Source organism: Lethenteron reissneri, chromosome 5 (assembly GCF_015708825.2).
Source record: "Lethenteron reissneri isolate LAM-NWPU_2019-01 chromosome 5, ASM1570882v1, whole genome shotgun sequence".
Classification (NCBI taxonomy): Eukaryota; Metazoa; Chordata; class Hyperoartia; order Petromyzontiformes; family Petromyzontidae; genus Lethenteron; species Lethenteron reissneri.
Genome location: NC_083783.1, coordinates 7543061 through 7560274, shown reverse-complemented (window position 1 = coordinate 7560274; position 17214 = coordinate 7543061). Strand labels below are relative to the sequence as shown.

At 48.0% G+C, this 17214-nt stretch overlaps 1 protein-coding gene across 4 annotated transcripts in view; it reads right to left on the bottom strand.

Annotated features, from left to right (window-relative positions):
- The window catches only part of TAB2 (TGF-beta activated kinase 1 (MAP3K7) binding protein 2), a 65171-nt gene that overhangs the window by 8399 nt on the left and 39558 nt on the right, over window positions 1-17214 (bottom strand). For all 4 annotated transcript variants that reach the window (XM_061567585.1, XM_061567575.1, XM_061567594.1 and 1 more), the window contains 5 exons: window positions 14741-15089; window positions 11133-11756; window positions 6456-6584; window positions 4818-5333; window positions 1443-1603 (listed from right to left, as the gene is read on the bottom strand). In XM_061567585.1, coding sequence (XP_061423569.1) covers window positions 1443-1603; window positions 4818-5333; window positions 6456-6584; window positions 11133-11756; window positions 14741-15089 — 1779 coding nt within the window. The remainder of the gene's footprint in view (window positions 1-1442; window positions 1604-4817; window positions 5334-6455; window positions 6585-11132; window positions 11757-14740; window positions 15090-17214) is intronic.

Sequence of the window (17214 nt, the reverse complement as noted above, 5' to 3'; positions counted from 1 at the left end):
CTATAAATATAGGGTAATTGAATCCTTAAATAGGGTCATTGGATATTTTAGTACAGAACGCACAGTTCCGATTGCACCGACTGGTGATCGGCAGGTAGTGAATGGTCATGTGCATCAGCCTTTGCCTTTCCTGTAATTGGGCCTCAGAGACCGTGGCCGTTTAAACGCGAGCGGTTTGAGGAGCACTGCCTAAGAGCACACACAGCTGCTGCCCTCCCTCCCTCCCTCTCTCTTCCTTCCTTTCTTCACCACCACCACCACCCCCCTTCCCATCCCCCTCCACAATTATTCCCCTTAGCCCATCCCTAACCCGAACCTCCCCCCCACCACTCCCCATGTCCAGGATGTCCTGCCAAGTGCAGGGAGCGGTGTGGCCAGACAGGTGCTCTGCTAAAAGGATGCGTTGGCACCGTGTTGTGTTTAAAGGTGGGGCCCGAGCTTTGGCTAGCTAATTACGGATGATTAGTATCGACCATCCACATATTAATTCCAAGTGGCCATTGTTGTATTTATATTTTTGAACGGAGCGTCCGATTGCCAGGCAGCTCCGGTGTGCGCAGTGTCGTGGCGTCCGTCGCAATGGATGCGGGTGATTGTAAGAGACTTGGCGCTCTACGCGGGGGCTTGATTAGCGCGACGGATCGGTTTCGTTTGTGGTTTGACGGTGGCGAGAGGCGCCACGGTGGAGAGATGTTATCTCCGTCGCCTGGTATGGAGAAGGGCATGGGTTCGATCCTGACCCTGACGCCTGCTGTATATTTGCAGTTTGCATGTTCTCCCCGTGGCCGTGTGGAATTTTCTCCGGGTCCTCCGGTTTATCCCCTCCACATTTAGAATCAACATGCGTCTACAGTATTTCGCTTTTATACTTTTCTGCGGCCATCATTTGCGATGGACAGGTCGCTTGCGAAAAAAAGAGTTCCGTGGCTCAAGTGGGCCTTACCTGATAATTGGGTTTTTACCCTTTTATCTGGCAACAAAGCTGACACCTTTTTTTTACAAGGAGTCATGTTTGAATAGACCACAATACCTGCAGTCGTAATGCAAACAAAAAACATAACTCTGATAATGTATGCACTGTCCTTGAAGTTGATTGGTCCACACCCGAGACAGCTTTCCTTAGAGCCTAGTCTCATATGGTGTTGGACCAGGCGCCTTTTGGCGTCATCTGATCAACCAATCAACTTCAAGGACAGTGCATACATTATCAGAGTTATGTTTTTTGTTTGCATTACGACTGCAGGTATTGTAGTCAATGCAAACATGACTCCTTGTAAAAAAAGGTGTCAGTTTTGTTGCCAGATAAAAGGGTAAAAAAACAATTATCATATTTTTTCTTTTGGCAAATGAGGTTCCAATGGGCCTTACCTGTTACAAAAAATCAAGTTTAGACAGGGATGCAGGGGGGTGAACGAGCTGGTGGGAGGAGGGCGATCACTCACGGAAGGCGTGTGCATGGAGGAGCTGGCGCGCCGCAAGCGCCGCTGGTTGAGCACATTCTCCATCTCGTTCACCTCGGCCTTGAGCGTCTCGAGCGAGCCGCGCTCCACCCCCAGCGCCTCTTGCAGCCGATCCATGCGCATCCGCTGGTGCAGCATCAGCGCTGCCAGACGTGCAGGCGTTGGGGGATGTGGGCATGCGCACGGAGGACAAAAAAAGATTCAGAATCAGCAATCGGAATCTTTATTTAGACCGGATGAGGGGGACTCCGATGAGCGAGAGGCTCTTTTTCCCACAAATGTTCAGCATGGGGCGGGTTAGAAAATTCCAACAGCAAACAATAAAAAAAAATAGGAGTGTAAAAATAGAGAAAATTGTATGCAAGTCACTAAATAGAAATAAACACCCAACTAGCTAATTCTATGAGTTGGATTTATCAAGATTGGGCAAGGCAGCAAAAACAACAACAATAAAGTCCCAGACCTCACCAAGATAACACCACCACCACACAGTCCCTCAGAGCCTCAACAGATTCTTATTTTTGGGGCACGTGCTGTTTGCGAGCACCTATGAAGTTCCGGCACGGGTATACGAGGGGGTGGGTCGTCAGCACCACGCCCGGCCGCCTTTGTCTCCCCGGTGACGATGTTTACAGAGCGCACACAGGCACTCATTTGAACGAGAGTCGACCAAGGGGTGGCTCAGGACTGGTGAAGATAATCATCGCTGGTGTTGGCCGGGAGCAGGAAAATGAACTCGGGTCGCCGGGTTTGTAGCGCTCCCACCACACCCCTACATTTTTTCAGTGAATCTTCACGATTCGGAGTCATGAACCTATTCAATAATCCATTCTTTTTTACCTACAACATGGTGAGTGCAACACCTATAACAGTTGCTGAAATCACACTTTTGGCGTCATCTGGTCGAACACTATATGAGACTAGGCTCTAAAGAAAGCTGTCTCTGGTGTGGACCAATCAGTTTCAAGGACAATGCATAAATTATCAGAGTATTGTTTTTTGTTTGCATTTGACTGCAAGTATTGTGGTTAATGTAAACATGATTCCTTGCAAAAGGTGTCAGTTTTGTTGCCAGAAAAAAGGGAAAAAACCCTATTAGTAAGACAGCATAAGCAAATAAAATAAAATACATTCTTCGAAGCATGGATTGATGTATTTATCATGAGCAGAAGCAATGTCGCATGCCTAGTCTCCACGAACAACATCGTCCACTAACAGTGCTTTGTGACGGCATCCTCATGCCTCACTGTCCCCATGTTCTGAAGCTGTTTTGGAAACACTTGGCGCAAACTCTGCGTGACGCGAATTTCAGCATCGAAACGGTGTAGACCATCTCGTGGGCTTCAGGCAACGTGCCCAACAGCTGATCAGCCAGCCCACCACCACACTACCCGGCTTCCACAATACACGACTCATCAGTGAGTTCACCATTACCACACTACCCGGCTTCCACAACACACGACTCATCAGTGAGCTCACCACCACCACACTACCCGGCTTCCACACCACAAGCCCCATCAGTGAGCTCACCATCACCACACTGCCCGGCTTCCACAACACACGGCCCATCAGTGAGCTCACCACCACTACACTGCCCGGCTTCCACAACACACGGCCCATCAGTGAGCTCACCATCACCACACTGCCCGGCTTCCACAACACATGACTCATCAGTGAGCTCACCACCACCACACTGCCCGGCTTCCACAACACATGACTCATCAGTGAGCTCACCATCACCACACTGCCCGGCTTCCACAACACACGGCCCATCAGTGAGCTCACCACCACTACACTGCCCGGCTTCCACAACACACGACTCATCAGTGAGCTCACCACCACCACACTACCCGGCTTCCACAACACACGGCCCATCACTGAGTTCACCATCACCACACTGCCTGGCTTCCACAACACACTGCCTGGCTTCCACAACACACGACCCATCAGTGAGCTCACCATCACCACACTACCCGGCTTCCACAACACATGACTCATCAGTGAGCTCACCACCACCACACTGCTCGGCTTCCACAACACACGACTCATCAGTGAGCTCACCACCATCACCACATTCCCCGGCTTCCACAACACACGGCCCATCAGTGAGCTCACCACCATCACCACACTGCCCGGCTTCCACAACACATGACTCATCAGTGAACTCACCACCACCACACTGCCCAGCTTCCATATTCTATTGAGACAACCGGCAGCGGTTAACCAGATCTATACAAACCGTGGAAGATTCTGCGAATACCTAATGCAAGCGGAAAATGTAAAAAACCCTCTCTCCTGTGTGACTGTAGCTACGACACACGCCAAACCAAAGACCGTTTAACTTGGCACTATCCCATATACACATGTGAAGGCCCAGGATGGGTGTACCTGCACTTCACAAACTCTCAGACAAAGATGTTTCAAATGGCTACATCATTTACAACTGAATCTCTAAATAGTTGCTCCTCATAGGCCACACGACAAAATACGTCCCCATTCCTGTGATATCGGTAGGACACTCTTTTTGAGTCAATAGCGGAAAGAGCCTTCTGTTGGCTGCTCATCCCATCATTATGGATGGACTGGGCTCCTATAACAAGGTGGGGCTTCAGCACGCCACTGGCAGGCACTTTGCACGATGTTTTAATAGTGTCTTCATTTTCCACAGCGCTTAAATAAACACGAGCCGTTATGTAACCGCGGTGTTTGGAAGCACAACCTGTGCTATGCTGCTCTGCTACGCTGGAAGACGACTGCAGATCTGCCAGCGCCGAATGCCCTGGTATATTTCTCTCAGCTTTGACAACAGCAAGTGGAGAATGAATGAAGGGATGCCGAGAAGGTGGGCACTAACTGCGAATGAAAGAAGGATGCTGATGATTGAAGTGCTGTAAGAATCTGCTGTGATCCACGCTCTTTTGTTGACTCTGTTGTCAATCTGCCATCTCTCTTCCATCACGGTTATTTGTTGCTCTCAGAAGCCCTCTCACTCCACTTTCACCGACTCCCACTCATCAATACCGTTTGCAGCTGTCGGTCACAGCACTTCATTTTCCCTGTATAGTCTCGAGTAACGGCTCAAACTGGCTGGAAGAAACCAGGTATCAAATGCATTTACGATAGGCCATGTACAACCAATGAACTTTTACCTAGATCAAAAGAAAACGATGAAAATCTTATGGGCTATGCCCAGGTTGGAATAGCTAAAGCAAAATGAGGTTTTACTTTTCCCATCCAAAGCAGTTTTAATGTCAGTTCACTGGGGTCATCTACAAGCTGGAGAGCTGGCTGCTGCACTTACGGCTGCGTGTTCTACTAAATGACAGCTGTACGCGGCTAAGGTGGCGCGAAACGCACCTTGGGTGTAGGCCTGGTCGTCGGAGCCATAGCTCTCCCTGCCCTGGTAGTCAGGCACCACGCTCGTCGCTCCGGCCTGCGGCGGCCCAGCCCCCGCCAGCCCCGCCGCACCCCCCATCCCCAGGGCCGCGGCTTCGGCCAACGAGGGCTGCGTCACGGACGCGGAGGCCCCCGGTTGCGCCGACGTCGACGACGCCGGCGCGGGGGCGGAGGAGTCGGCGGCGGCGCTGGCGGAGGCGGCGCCGCCACCGCCCCCGTTGCTGTTGCCGAGCCGGTCGAGGATGCCCATGCCCTCGTACGTGGGGGAGGCGACGCCGGGCGAGATGGCGGGCGGCTTGTTGGGCGACACGGTGATCTCGAAGGTGTACTTGGTGTTGGGCTGCGTGACGATGACGCGGGCCGGCGCCGGGGAGGCGGGCGCCGTCGTGATGGAGGTGGGGCGGCTCCGCGGGGGCTGGTGCCGGATCAGCGTCGGCTGCACGCACGAGCCCGCTTGGGTGTCGGTGCAGCTGGACCCTGCCGAGGAAGGGTATTCGAGATCGGCGGTGCTTACGAGGCCAAAGCAGAACTGAGATTTTGGGCAAAGCGCAAACTATGACGTTATAAATTAGTTTCTAAGCCACGTGATAAACTGGTTTAGGCGTGGCTTGAAATCTATATTTTGGTGCCAAAAAACTAAATCGTTACATGCAATTCGGATGAGACGAATGCAAGTACATCTAACAAAAATAATATAAATAACACACAAGCAACATAAACTGAAACCTTGAAGCTATATCTTGAACACATTTACACTACAAAGGTACACTTTAACCTGCCTTTTTTTACTTCGCCATTCATTGTTGCTCATTAACTTTGTTGTGGACATGTAGCATTAACCGTGATGATCGGATGGAAAAAGTCGAAACTAAAATAACCGCACAATTCTCCCTGCCAGATATTTTGTCTGTGACTGCAGAACAGACACAGCAAGACGCAAACAATGGGAGTTCAAAATAAATCACATGGGCAATCAAAACAAAGGCATTACCGACACAAAGGGACCGTGTGTGTTCACCAAACTGTGTGGGAATTGAAGACACCTGGTCAACCATCGCTCAAATGGGAGCATCGCAGTTTTTAAGGCCCAAAGGAAAACCACCACCGTTTAAAAAAAGGGCAATGCCGCAGTGTGCCTATCGCTTGGGAATGTGATCGTGAAAGGTGCCTTGAGTGATGATGATGATGATAAACAATACGATGAATGATAATGACGATGCTGCTAATTATTAACAGCGAATACTGGATGTTGATGACGATATTTATATTTAAAAAAAGGTTATTATTGACGATGATTAGGCAGAAAATGATTCACTCCCCTAGCGATATGATGAACTGTCATGATTGGGGATTGTCATTCGATTGCCATCTTACAGTTTCGTTCACCCCATTATCGCAAATATTACATTTCCAAAATCATTTGTATACAATCGTAAAAAGCTCAATCTCATGCACATGATTCAACGCACATAGCATCGACATGAGAATGGATTATCAGTCAAAGAATTGACACATCATTACAAGCCTAATGAAGACGACGGTGATGATGACGGTTGTACCGTCGTAGGCGCCAGCGCGAAAGTTGTATTCCCGTCTCACCTGAGCTTGTCCTACCCCCGACGGTCACCGCTGTGCTGTTGGTGCTCGGAGGTGCGGGGGAGGTGGCGATAAGCAGGGTGGGCTGGCCCATGCCACGGCCACCGCCAGGGCCCGGTCCCATCCCGTGGCCTGTCCCCAACACACGGCACACGACGCCACCATCAGGGGGCAATTCACACCATGCATACAGTAGAACCCCGGTCGTTAAGGGATGAGGTCGTTAAGCGAGTATAGAAAATACATAGGAAGTACAGTCGACCAAGAATTCAAAAGTGATGTTTCTACTTCGAAGAGCAGCAGACACTGAATGCAAACAATGTCTCAACGCTCACGAATGGATGTCGCTGATTGGCCGAGGCCTGGTCAGACCACATTGGAGCTCGCCGATTGGCCGAAATTGGCAGGTCGCGTGCTCGTCGTAAGCCCGTCGTTAACAGGGGAATGGTTGGTAAGCAAACACATTGGCTCAATGGAGGCCCGCCGTTAAGCGATCAGACGTTAACAGGGGTGGTCGTTAAGAGGGGTTCTACTGTATTACATGATGGAATGAGCGCAAACACCAGTCCCGCGGAATGAACGGCACAGCGCTCTCGTGGCAGCGTCACTACAGAACGGAACAATTAAGATGCAGAAGCGGGTTGGGAATACAAAAGTTGTGAAAATATCGGTTGACAGTTTTTTTTTTTTAAGTGTGAGTTACAACGATGAATAAAAGTGGGCAAAAATCATCAAGCATAACCATGACAAAGACACACCCATTAAAGACCAATGCATGACCGACGAGGCCTAGACCATTATCGCAGGGGCTTTTGACTAACCATCGAATAAAGATGGTCACTGCATCGCGCATTTTCAGATGTGCTTCTGCGGCCATCTGGAATGCTCTTCCGTCCAATATGAGGAAGCCACTGGAGCTATGCACTTTTAAATCTCGATTGAAAACAAATTTCATGAGAACTGCTCTTTGTGTTTAGTTAGTTTTCCTTAGCCAACACCTCAAATAAGTAACGTTGGCTACGTACGGTGCGAAAGAAGTTCAACATACATCCCCAGACGATCGACCCTCAATGAAGGTGTAGACTAAGATAACACTATGTAACACAATTTTTGTCCCTGGGTAGTGTTATTTTTTAATTGCTTATTCCTAACAAGTATAGAAAATGGCTATTATTCCCCACAAACTTTGCTTTTGTGACCACGACTTTATGTGAAGGAATGACACAAATGCACACGTTTTCTCATTGAAAATAGGTAAATTTGAAAATATCACTGTCCTGGTCACAAAAGTAACGTTTGTGGGGCACCATAACTATTTTCTGTACTTTTGAGGCCTAAGCAATTAGGAAATAGCACTTACTACTACGCAGGGACAAAATAATAATGTTGTAACACAGTATAATCAATCAAGATGTTAAGAGGCTGCAGCAGACTGAGGAAGATCAAAAAAGTAAATTGTTTAAATGAGTATACAAGATAATTTATTTAATTCACTGATTCGCTTAACAGATAATATGAGAGTGGGGTAGGAATGGGGCACTCCGCAAGTCGATCTTTCATATCCAAGAGTGCACTAAACATTTGACCATTTTAGTCGTCTGGCCTCGGAGATTAACGAAATGTTGTTATCTCCAGATTATCGAGCATTAAACACTGAAATGAAAATCGCCGATTCAATTAACACTGCGCATGGCAGACGACTGCTTTTTAAATCCTTTATATTAAGTTCGCTTGCTTGCTTGCTTACGACCGTGCAAATCTTTCGGTCGTTTTTTAACCCACTTCCCGTGATCCAATCGAGCTGACATTTTGCACACAGACTCGTTGTGCGTGACAATTAATTTTCGTGAAAAATGTTTTCCTAAATTTTACACTGTTAAGGATTTTTTTTTTAATATTTAATTACCAATTGCTTAATGCTGGCAGACAATCATCTGACCCATAGGTGGCAGCCATCTCAAGCCAGAGGACGAGAGGACTCTAGCCGCCACGCATATAAAAGATTTAGAGTGAAAAACTTTGTTTTTACGGGTTAATTTTTTATGGCACCGTTTGACCCCAACGGGAAATCTGACACACTCTCAATCACTCCATTTCCGTTACTCTGACACGTTATGGCGGCGGTCTGATGAGCTCCGTGAATGTCTACAGACGTCAACTTTCACCAAACTATGGGTAAGGGTGATGAAGTGAAACAGGGAAAGTAAGGCAAAAATAATGAAATAAATGCATTCTCTGTTTATTTACTTATCTCTCGGGCGCACAGTCTGCCAAGAGAGTGCACAACGATTTTGTATAATTATACGAGAGGGCTCAGGGAGATAGATTGGCACATTCCTTCCTATTCAAAATCAACTCGCTGCTCTCTTTAGGTGCCGGTAGTTTTCCTCTTAGATACTCGTCAAACGTTCCGTAGATTTTGGACATACATTCCAGGCATTTTAAAGATGCGGGGGAAATCATTGTAATGGCCAAGTGGCTTTTTTTCATTGGGCATAGGATGTCAACAAATTAGGAATTATGTAATTATAAAAAAGTCCACCTTTTTGTGACACGGGATAAATCATTAGATAATACAACGGTGTCAGACGTACTCCCGTTTTAGAATCCAGACTCGCGATGCCGATGGTGCATTTTTTTTTGTATGTGCGTCTTTACTCGACAAACAAGCATTATATTTTCTCAAGTGATATATAAATTACCTTCAAAATGGCATACCGGATGTATTATTTGGATGGATTCTAAAAAGTTGTGACGAGAAGTTCGTCCGAATTGTGGGAACCGTCCTACTACTGCGTTCCAGTAATCTGTGCGAAAATGCTCAAAGTGCTGCTCTCATAATGCCCCCTCCCAAACACGCGAGAGGCTTGCGACGACGACAAACCACGTTCTTATCCAATCAGAACTCCCGCAGCAGCAAGCGGTGCACTACTCCGTGCCGGAAAATATCCCAACGAGGACGATGTCATGGAACTACTTCCTAAATCACTTCAGGCCTCATCACTAGCCACAAAAGGGGCACGAGTCTTACGTTGCTCTGCAAAGAACAAATATTGCACGGTTTTTGTTTGGTCTTCAGAGCTGCTATGTAGAGTTAGAATGATGGCTGTAATCTAAGGTGTCTTGTGGTTGTTGTTGTTGTTGTTTGACTTGCATCCCACTGGGATTTTTGCACAGCGTTGGTGTACGGTGATTTTTTTCTGGAAGACTTTGCAGTTTTTTCCTGGATTTTTCTGTTCGTGCATAGTCACTTTAAGATGTTTTCTTGTTCATGTTTTTTGTTTGTTGTGGTTGCACCCGATTCAAGAGCCGAATGGCTCACAGCGCTATACCTAATAAATTAAACTGAACTGATAAATGAATGTAACGAATTGAGTGCCATTAGTATAAGGCCCGTGCATTGTGATTAACCTGTCGCCAAGAAGAATCCCATTACTCGTGGATTACAAAATAAATAATGATCATCATTTATAACCTTCTGTCAATTCACTGCCGTATGAACTACTCCCCAAACTGTGTCAGTCATGTGGGTTTGTTTCACAATGCACGTGCGTTGAACTTCTTTCACACGGTACGAAGCAAACTGCACTAATCAGAGGCGCGCGGGGGGTAAGCGCCGCAACCTCAACGCAAAAAGCAGTTGTCCAGAAATGAGTTTTCAATTTCGATTTCTAAGTGCATAAAAGCACCAATGGCTTCCTAATACCTAACCGTCCAGTGCAGCATGGGTTGGAGAAGGGGGCTGGGTCCCAGGACTTGTGATAATCACACGCCACTGATTGTATCCGTGGCCGGGAATTGACCTCAAGTTTCCGGGTTTAAAGTGTAGTGTTTAAAACAACATGCCACCTGCTTCACACCATTAATCATTTATGCAAAATATATCATTTAGGACAGGGTCCTTCACTATGTTTACTGGCCATGCCACATTACTGTGAGAGCCCTGACTAGATATTCTACTTGTCGGTTACCACCTGAGGTGACGTACTTTAGCGGAACCAATTTTTTTTTACATGGCCAATAACAGTGAATTATGTGATGACCATTTTGAAATTAGCGAGTTGCATGTATGTTGAGCTTCTTTTGTACCGTACGTAGCCAACCGTGCTGATCAGAGGTGTGAAAATACATCACTCTCTTTTTCGTCATGTAACTTAGGTGGTGCCAATTTCTACTCTGGCCCATGGACAAAAATTTGCGCGTGTTGGTGGGCCGTGACGTCAAATTTTACATGACGTCTGTGCCTTTTATCTATAGGCATTTCATCTCTCGTTTATCTCGCTTTCATTGCGCTAAGATGCATCTCTTCACGTCTTAAGATCTTCCCGTGGCCCACTACAAGAACCTTCGCAGGCCACATCTGTCCCGTGGGACACCAGTTGAACAACCCTAAGGCGAGTCGAACAAAATCAGACGGATGAGATGAAAAGAGCATCAAACTCGTGAATTGAACTGTGACCGCGGATTTGACCACAATCCATCGAACCGCGAAGACTGTTGCTTCTAGATTTGAAGCTTTCGTGACTACAAGGATTCATATTCTTAGGTTTTTTCGGTAAAGTCACGTAGGTAAAAAAATTTCAATTAATAAAAGTTGCGTCAAATCGCTGCATGCCTAGCACGAACGGCGGACAATCGACGAGCAATCCACATCGACCGCACTATCGCGATCCGGCTTACCGTGGGACACGAGTGACGGTGCCGCGTTCCTCACGCCGCCCGTGCTGCCCCAGTGTAGGTGCGGCTGCTCGATCTTAATCTCGATCTGGTTTTTCCGCGTGGCCGTGGGCACGGCGGACGCCGGCGAGGAGCACGAGGCGGAGACGCCGGGGCTCTGCGCCGGTAGCGACGTGGGGCCGGCGCAAGCGGACGAGCTCATGCCGTTGGGCCCACAGTTCAGGTATCCGAGCTGCGACTGGGGTTGCGCAAACTGGACGTGCGCCGACACGCTGGTGGGCGACGACACGGGCATGTAGACGTGCGATGTCTGATGCTGCTGCGACGAGCTGTACACAGTCGGCTGCTGCGACTGCTGCTGCTGGCCTTGCTGCGACTGCTGCTGTATTGAACTGTACACGGTGGGGATGCTGTAGAGGGACGGCTGCTTGGACGATTGCATATACAGAGGCGGCTGCTGTTGCTGCGTCTGCTGCATCTGCTGCATCATCTGCTGCTGTTGCTGCTGCTGGGCCGGCTGCTGGTTCAGGCCGCCGCGGATGTGCAGCGACGTGGGTGTGCCGCGTCCCGTCTGCATGTTGGGTTTCAGCGTCACCTTGATGGACTGTGGCTGCTGCTGCGACAGGCCTGCACTCACCCACCCACAGAACATGAATAACATAAGTAACCCGCTGAGGGCATATACAGCAGGCTCCTCCGAGCTCATGTTCCAGGGCCGCGTGCTTGGGTCCTGCCGAGGATGTGGCAGTTTTTTCTGTAACCATCGCCGCCGCTTAGATCACCACGTTCTCCGTTACTCGTTTTGAATCAAATGTTCGCGGTTTCTCCCCTCCAGCGCACGAAACCGAATATTGGGAAAACAGATGGCTTCCCTCGAAATCGGGACACCAATTCTCTTTCTTTCCTTTCAAAAAAGCAGACTGACAGGTCTACAAATTTTGCGTGCGCCATCCGGGTTTCGTTTCCAATTTGGGCACGTGGTTCACTTTGGCCAGATCCTCCCCGTGTGCCCGCAGCTGGCGCTGGTGAAGCCAATAAAGTTAATTGAATGATCGATCGGTTTCCACGCAATTCACACTAAGTGCAGTGGACGCGACAAACGGGGGTCTATGGAAAATCCGGTCTGGTTCACGTTTGCTTTTTTCGCGTGGACTGAAAATGGAACTCCCGTGCACATAAACTAAGTGCTGCTTTTATTCTCTTCTCGGCTTTGCATATGCACGTGATGCACGCAAACATAAACACACGGAAATAAAACCCAAATATTGTACCACAAACCATTAAACACAAGACCTGTGGAGGCAGACATTACAAAATACGAGGCTTAATTCGCATACAGTAAGCCTCATTTCCTGATGAAGCTTCATGCATTTCTTGAACGTGTGCACGGCTGTGCCCACCACCAGAAATCCCTGCATCAGAACATTCACGTGCCCTGGAAAAAGCTCCCCCCCCCCCGCCTCATCTGTCCGTGCCAAACAGCACGAAGTCCCTACAACGCCGGTTTCCATTTTGGCCGCCCATCCAAAGCGTTATCTCGGCTCAGTCCTCGCTAATTTTCCGAGATTTGACGAGATCGACCACAATCTGGGCAATGAGGTCACAGGCTAATAAACACTAAATTTTGATTTAAAGCTTTCGTGACTGCAGGGATTCATTTTCTTGGTTCTTTCAGTAAAGTCACGTAGAAGGGAAATAATATATTTTTATTATTTTACTAGCTTTACTACCCGGCTTCGCCCGGGTCTTGGATCCACGACGCTAGGCCGCCTATGTCTCCCCAGTGGCGATGTTGATACGCCACAGCAGTTACTCGTTTTGAGGCTGAGTCGACCTAGGGGAGGCCCAGGACCGGTTCAAATAATCGTCACCGGTGGTGGCCGTGAGCGGGAATGGAACTCTGTTCGCCGGGTTCGTAGCGTGGCGCGCTAACCACGACACTACAATGCGTTACGCTTCCGTTGTAGGATTTGTGTGAGGCGCGCCGATCCGCTGTAGGGTTTTAGTGATGCGCGCCGATCCGTTTTAGGGTTTGTGTGAGGCGTGCCGATCTGTTGTAGGGTTTTAGTGAGGCGCGCCGATCCGTTGTAGGGTTTTAGTGAGGCGCGCCGATCCGTTGTAGGGTTTTAGTGAGGCGCGCCGATCCGTTGTAGGGTTTTAGTGAGGCGCGCCGATCCCCCGCGATACAATAATACTGTGTAATCGCTATAATTTAATAATCGACCGACCCTATAATAGTAATTGCACACATTGTGGTGGGGGGGGAGTGAAGAGGACGTGAAACTTTGTGTTAAAGCGTGCGCCTATTTTTAACGGGAATAAAAAATGGCGTCCACCCCGCGGCTAAAAAGTCGCTACTCGTTGCCAGGGGCAACCGCCGTCCAATGAAAGCGGCGAAGGCGTCGCTACCCGTTGCCAGGGGCAACCGGCGTCCAATGAAAGTGCGTATGGTCCGGCGACACACACACAGACAGACAGACACACAGACAGACAGATTCACGATTTTATATATATAGATTATTTCCCTTCTACGTGACTTTACCGAAAGAGCCAAGAATAATAAACACTAGTCACACCTTACTCTTAGTTTTTTCGGTAAAGTCACGTAGGTAAAAAAACGAAATTAAAATTAATACAAATAAAATAATAAAAATCACTTGATTAATTTTAATTTCATTTTTTTTTACCTACATGACTTTACCGAAAAAACTAAGAGTATGAATCCTTGCAAGTCACGAAAGCTTCAAATCTAGAATTAGTCACACCTTGTCGGTAGTTATCGCTGTATCTTACTGTGTCTTCTTTCCCTCTACATTCTCAATCTTTGCCGTCTCTCTTTGTTCCTCCTCCTCCTCCTTGTGCTCAATCGACGCTTTCGCTCTCTCTCTCTTCTCACCCCCCTTCAGTGGAACAAAATTCCCCTCAATATTAAACAGTCAACTTCGCTCACGAGTTTCCACTCTCCACTCAAAACTCATTTAGTGTTCCCTAACTCCCCCCCCCCCTTCATTACCCCTTAATCTCCCGTCATAACCATCACCGCTGTTCCCTCTTCATATTCTCATTATATGGCGATCACTCGTTATTTACTGTCATCAATTTCGCCATCACCGAATTCTCGCATCATCGCAGATCCGCCACCCATTGCTTCCTCATCTATTTCATTCACCTCATCTCCACCATTACAGTCATACGTTGTCCCGTTCTTAATTCTCTGTAAAGCGCCTTGGTTGAGGCGGTAATATGAATTACGAATAGGTCTTACCCTTTTTGGCAATAAAACAGGTGTTAAGATGTTCAAACACCAAATAGAAACCTTTTGCAAGGATTTAAGTTCGCATTAATCACACGTACTTGTAGTGAGCATGCAAAAGGTTTCTATTATTTGGTGTTTGAACATCTAAACACCTCCTGTTTTACTGTTTTATTGCCAGAAATGGTAAAACCTATTCATATTTTTTCATACTTTGATACTGGCAAAAAAAAGGTCCCATTTTAAGATAATTCACGTTAAGATAAGCCAGACTAAAACCTCGGCAAGACGGGCACCAGTTCCAACGCCAAGGGCTCGCAGAGGAACCAAATCTCGGCGGGTAGCACAAAGCTCTCACCTGTGACGGCGTAGATGGGGTACGCGTGGAGACCGCCTGCCGAATCGCGGCGGCCCATGGGCTGGCTGGGCAACTCTCCGAGCACCGATGTGCCAGACAGGGGGGAAGGAACCCCTGTGGGGCAGGGGTTGTTGTGCAGCCAGATGTGGCTGCTGCCATTGCCCACGTTGAGGTGAATGGTGTGGGTGTGCAGGGGGCTCCCGGCAATGCCGCCGCCACCGCCGCCGCCTCCGATGCTGCCACCGCCACCGCCCCCTCCCAAGACTCCGGTCTCCTCCGAGTCCCTGTCCAGATACTTATTGCTCGCCTGCGCCAGGGCCTCGGCACACGCATCGCGGTTGTTCTGGTTCTGAGGACGCGAGAACAACAAGTATTAGAAAGGGAGCAAGTGAATATGCCGACAGAGACACGCGCGGCACGTGGACGACGACAGACGGCGATTTTGGTGTTTACCGAGAGTGGAAACGTGACGACGTTTCAAGGCACTGTACAAAGAGGGGCGTGGATCTTTAGGGTCTTCGTGCAACTTATACTTAAAAGACACAAAGAAGCACACATAAGACACATATGCACAAAATAAGCATACGCTTGCATGCATGCATTCAGTTACACACACACAGCTACAAAGACTGCTCCCGCATACCCTTAAACAGACTGTTGCAGAAAGTGCTTATAGTGAGCACCGATTAAGGTCTGCATGGCACACGAGGGGGGTAATGTGGCAAGAACCACGCTCGACCGCCTTTGTCTCCCCAAAGCTTGTGTTTACACACCACAAACTAGATACTCGACTTAGGTGAGGTCTAGGATGGGTTCAGATATGATAGTAATAGCTACCAATGTTAGAAGAGACTGGGAATAAAAGATAAGTATGCTAACCGGTTCCTCCCACAAAACACAATACATAGAGAAAAAAGTATGCTTACCAAAACACAAACATGCATAAGGACATGTAAAGATGCACAGATATATACATACAGTCACACCCACAACCACACACAGAGAAACTACAGATCTACAGACACACACAGTTCCACCGAGACGAAACACGCACACAGTCGTGCAGAACCGTCACACGAGTACGGACAGGCACACCCACACACACACTCGCACAGATCACACACGCGCACACGCACACACGTTCACTCACACTCTCTCTCTGCAGCATCACACTCCCTATTCCCTGCTCCGTTCGTTCGGCCGCATAAAACAACATTCACTTCCGGGTTCGTCAAGAGCCGCCCCTTGCTGGCCCTGCCCGACACAACATGTGTGGAGGAAGCAAAAACCCAGGCACGACCGACGCGCCCCCTACCCCCCACCTCCATCCAACGCCACTTCCACCACAAACGAAGCACAAAACACATGACCATGTGGTCCAGAGGAGCCTCGATCAAATTTCCACCCGCGCGCAGCTCCAGGCCTGATAACGTTTCCACACATGTGCAGCTGCGAGCGAAAGTCCGTGCTTGTGTTGGACGGGCGCCCTGATCTCCAGGAACAAGGTGGGTTGTTTTGTTTGCACTCATTTCTCATTTATTACGTGCGGTTTGTGCCGCTCGGCTGCTCGCCAGAGGTGGAAGAGGAATCCACACAAACTTCGACAACCCCCTTGAGAAAAAGAAAGTCACAAATTTTTGTTTCACTGCCTATTGAAGACAAGTCCGGAGCAATGTCACATGTCTGACCGTCACATATGGGCCCCGAACCAATGAAACTGCCTACACTCAGGGTTTTATTTGTGCATGGGTGTAACTGTCGTTCTTTATAGATGCGCACACGCAACAAAGTGTTATTCATCTCGCATACATTCGCTTAATTCTAAAGGGCAGGAAAGCTCATGTTTAAAGCAGCTTGTGCTTTATTTATCTTCATTAACCAATGTGTATGGTGATATAATTGTCATTCTCTGTAGACCCACGTGTCATACCTTTTAACAAAACCGCTTATGCCTCGCTGGCCAGTGAGTCGCAAATTGGACTTTGGACTGTAATGTTTTACGGCAAAACTCCAAAAATCCATGCATATACATGTGCGTGCATACATATAAACATACAATTTAATTTGAAATTCACCAGCCTTTACACTTCAAGTAAAATGAACCCGGAAAAGTACAAATTTGGCCTATCTTCTCGATTTATAAAACGAATATTGATTCATGACAATACAGCCCTTTGAGGTATGTTCCTGTCAAGAAAATACTGCTGGTTCACCTCTCAAATCCTCACCCTAGAATACAAGATGATGTGTTGCCAATAGTGCGTTGTCAAATTCTCCTCTGTGTGCCGAATTCCACAGACTAACATGGAGCTGCTCCCACAATCCACCACGCGACGTGGTGTATGTATGTAAGTATGTTGAACTTAGCTTTCACCGCATGTAGCCAAACATGCTCATCGGAGGTGGAGGGTAAGAACAGCAAACTAAACACAAAAAGCAGTTCTAAAAGAACTACATTTTCAATCTGGATTTAA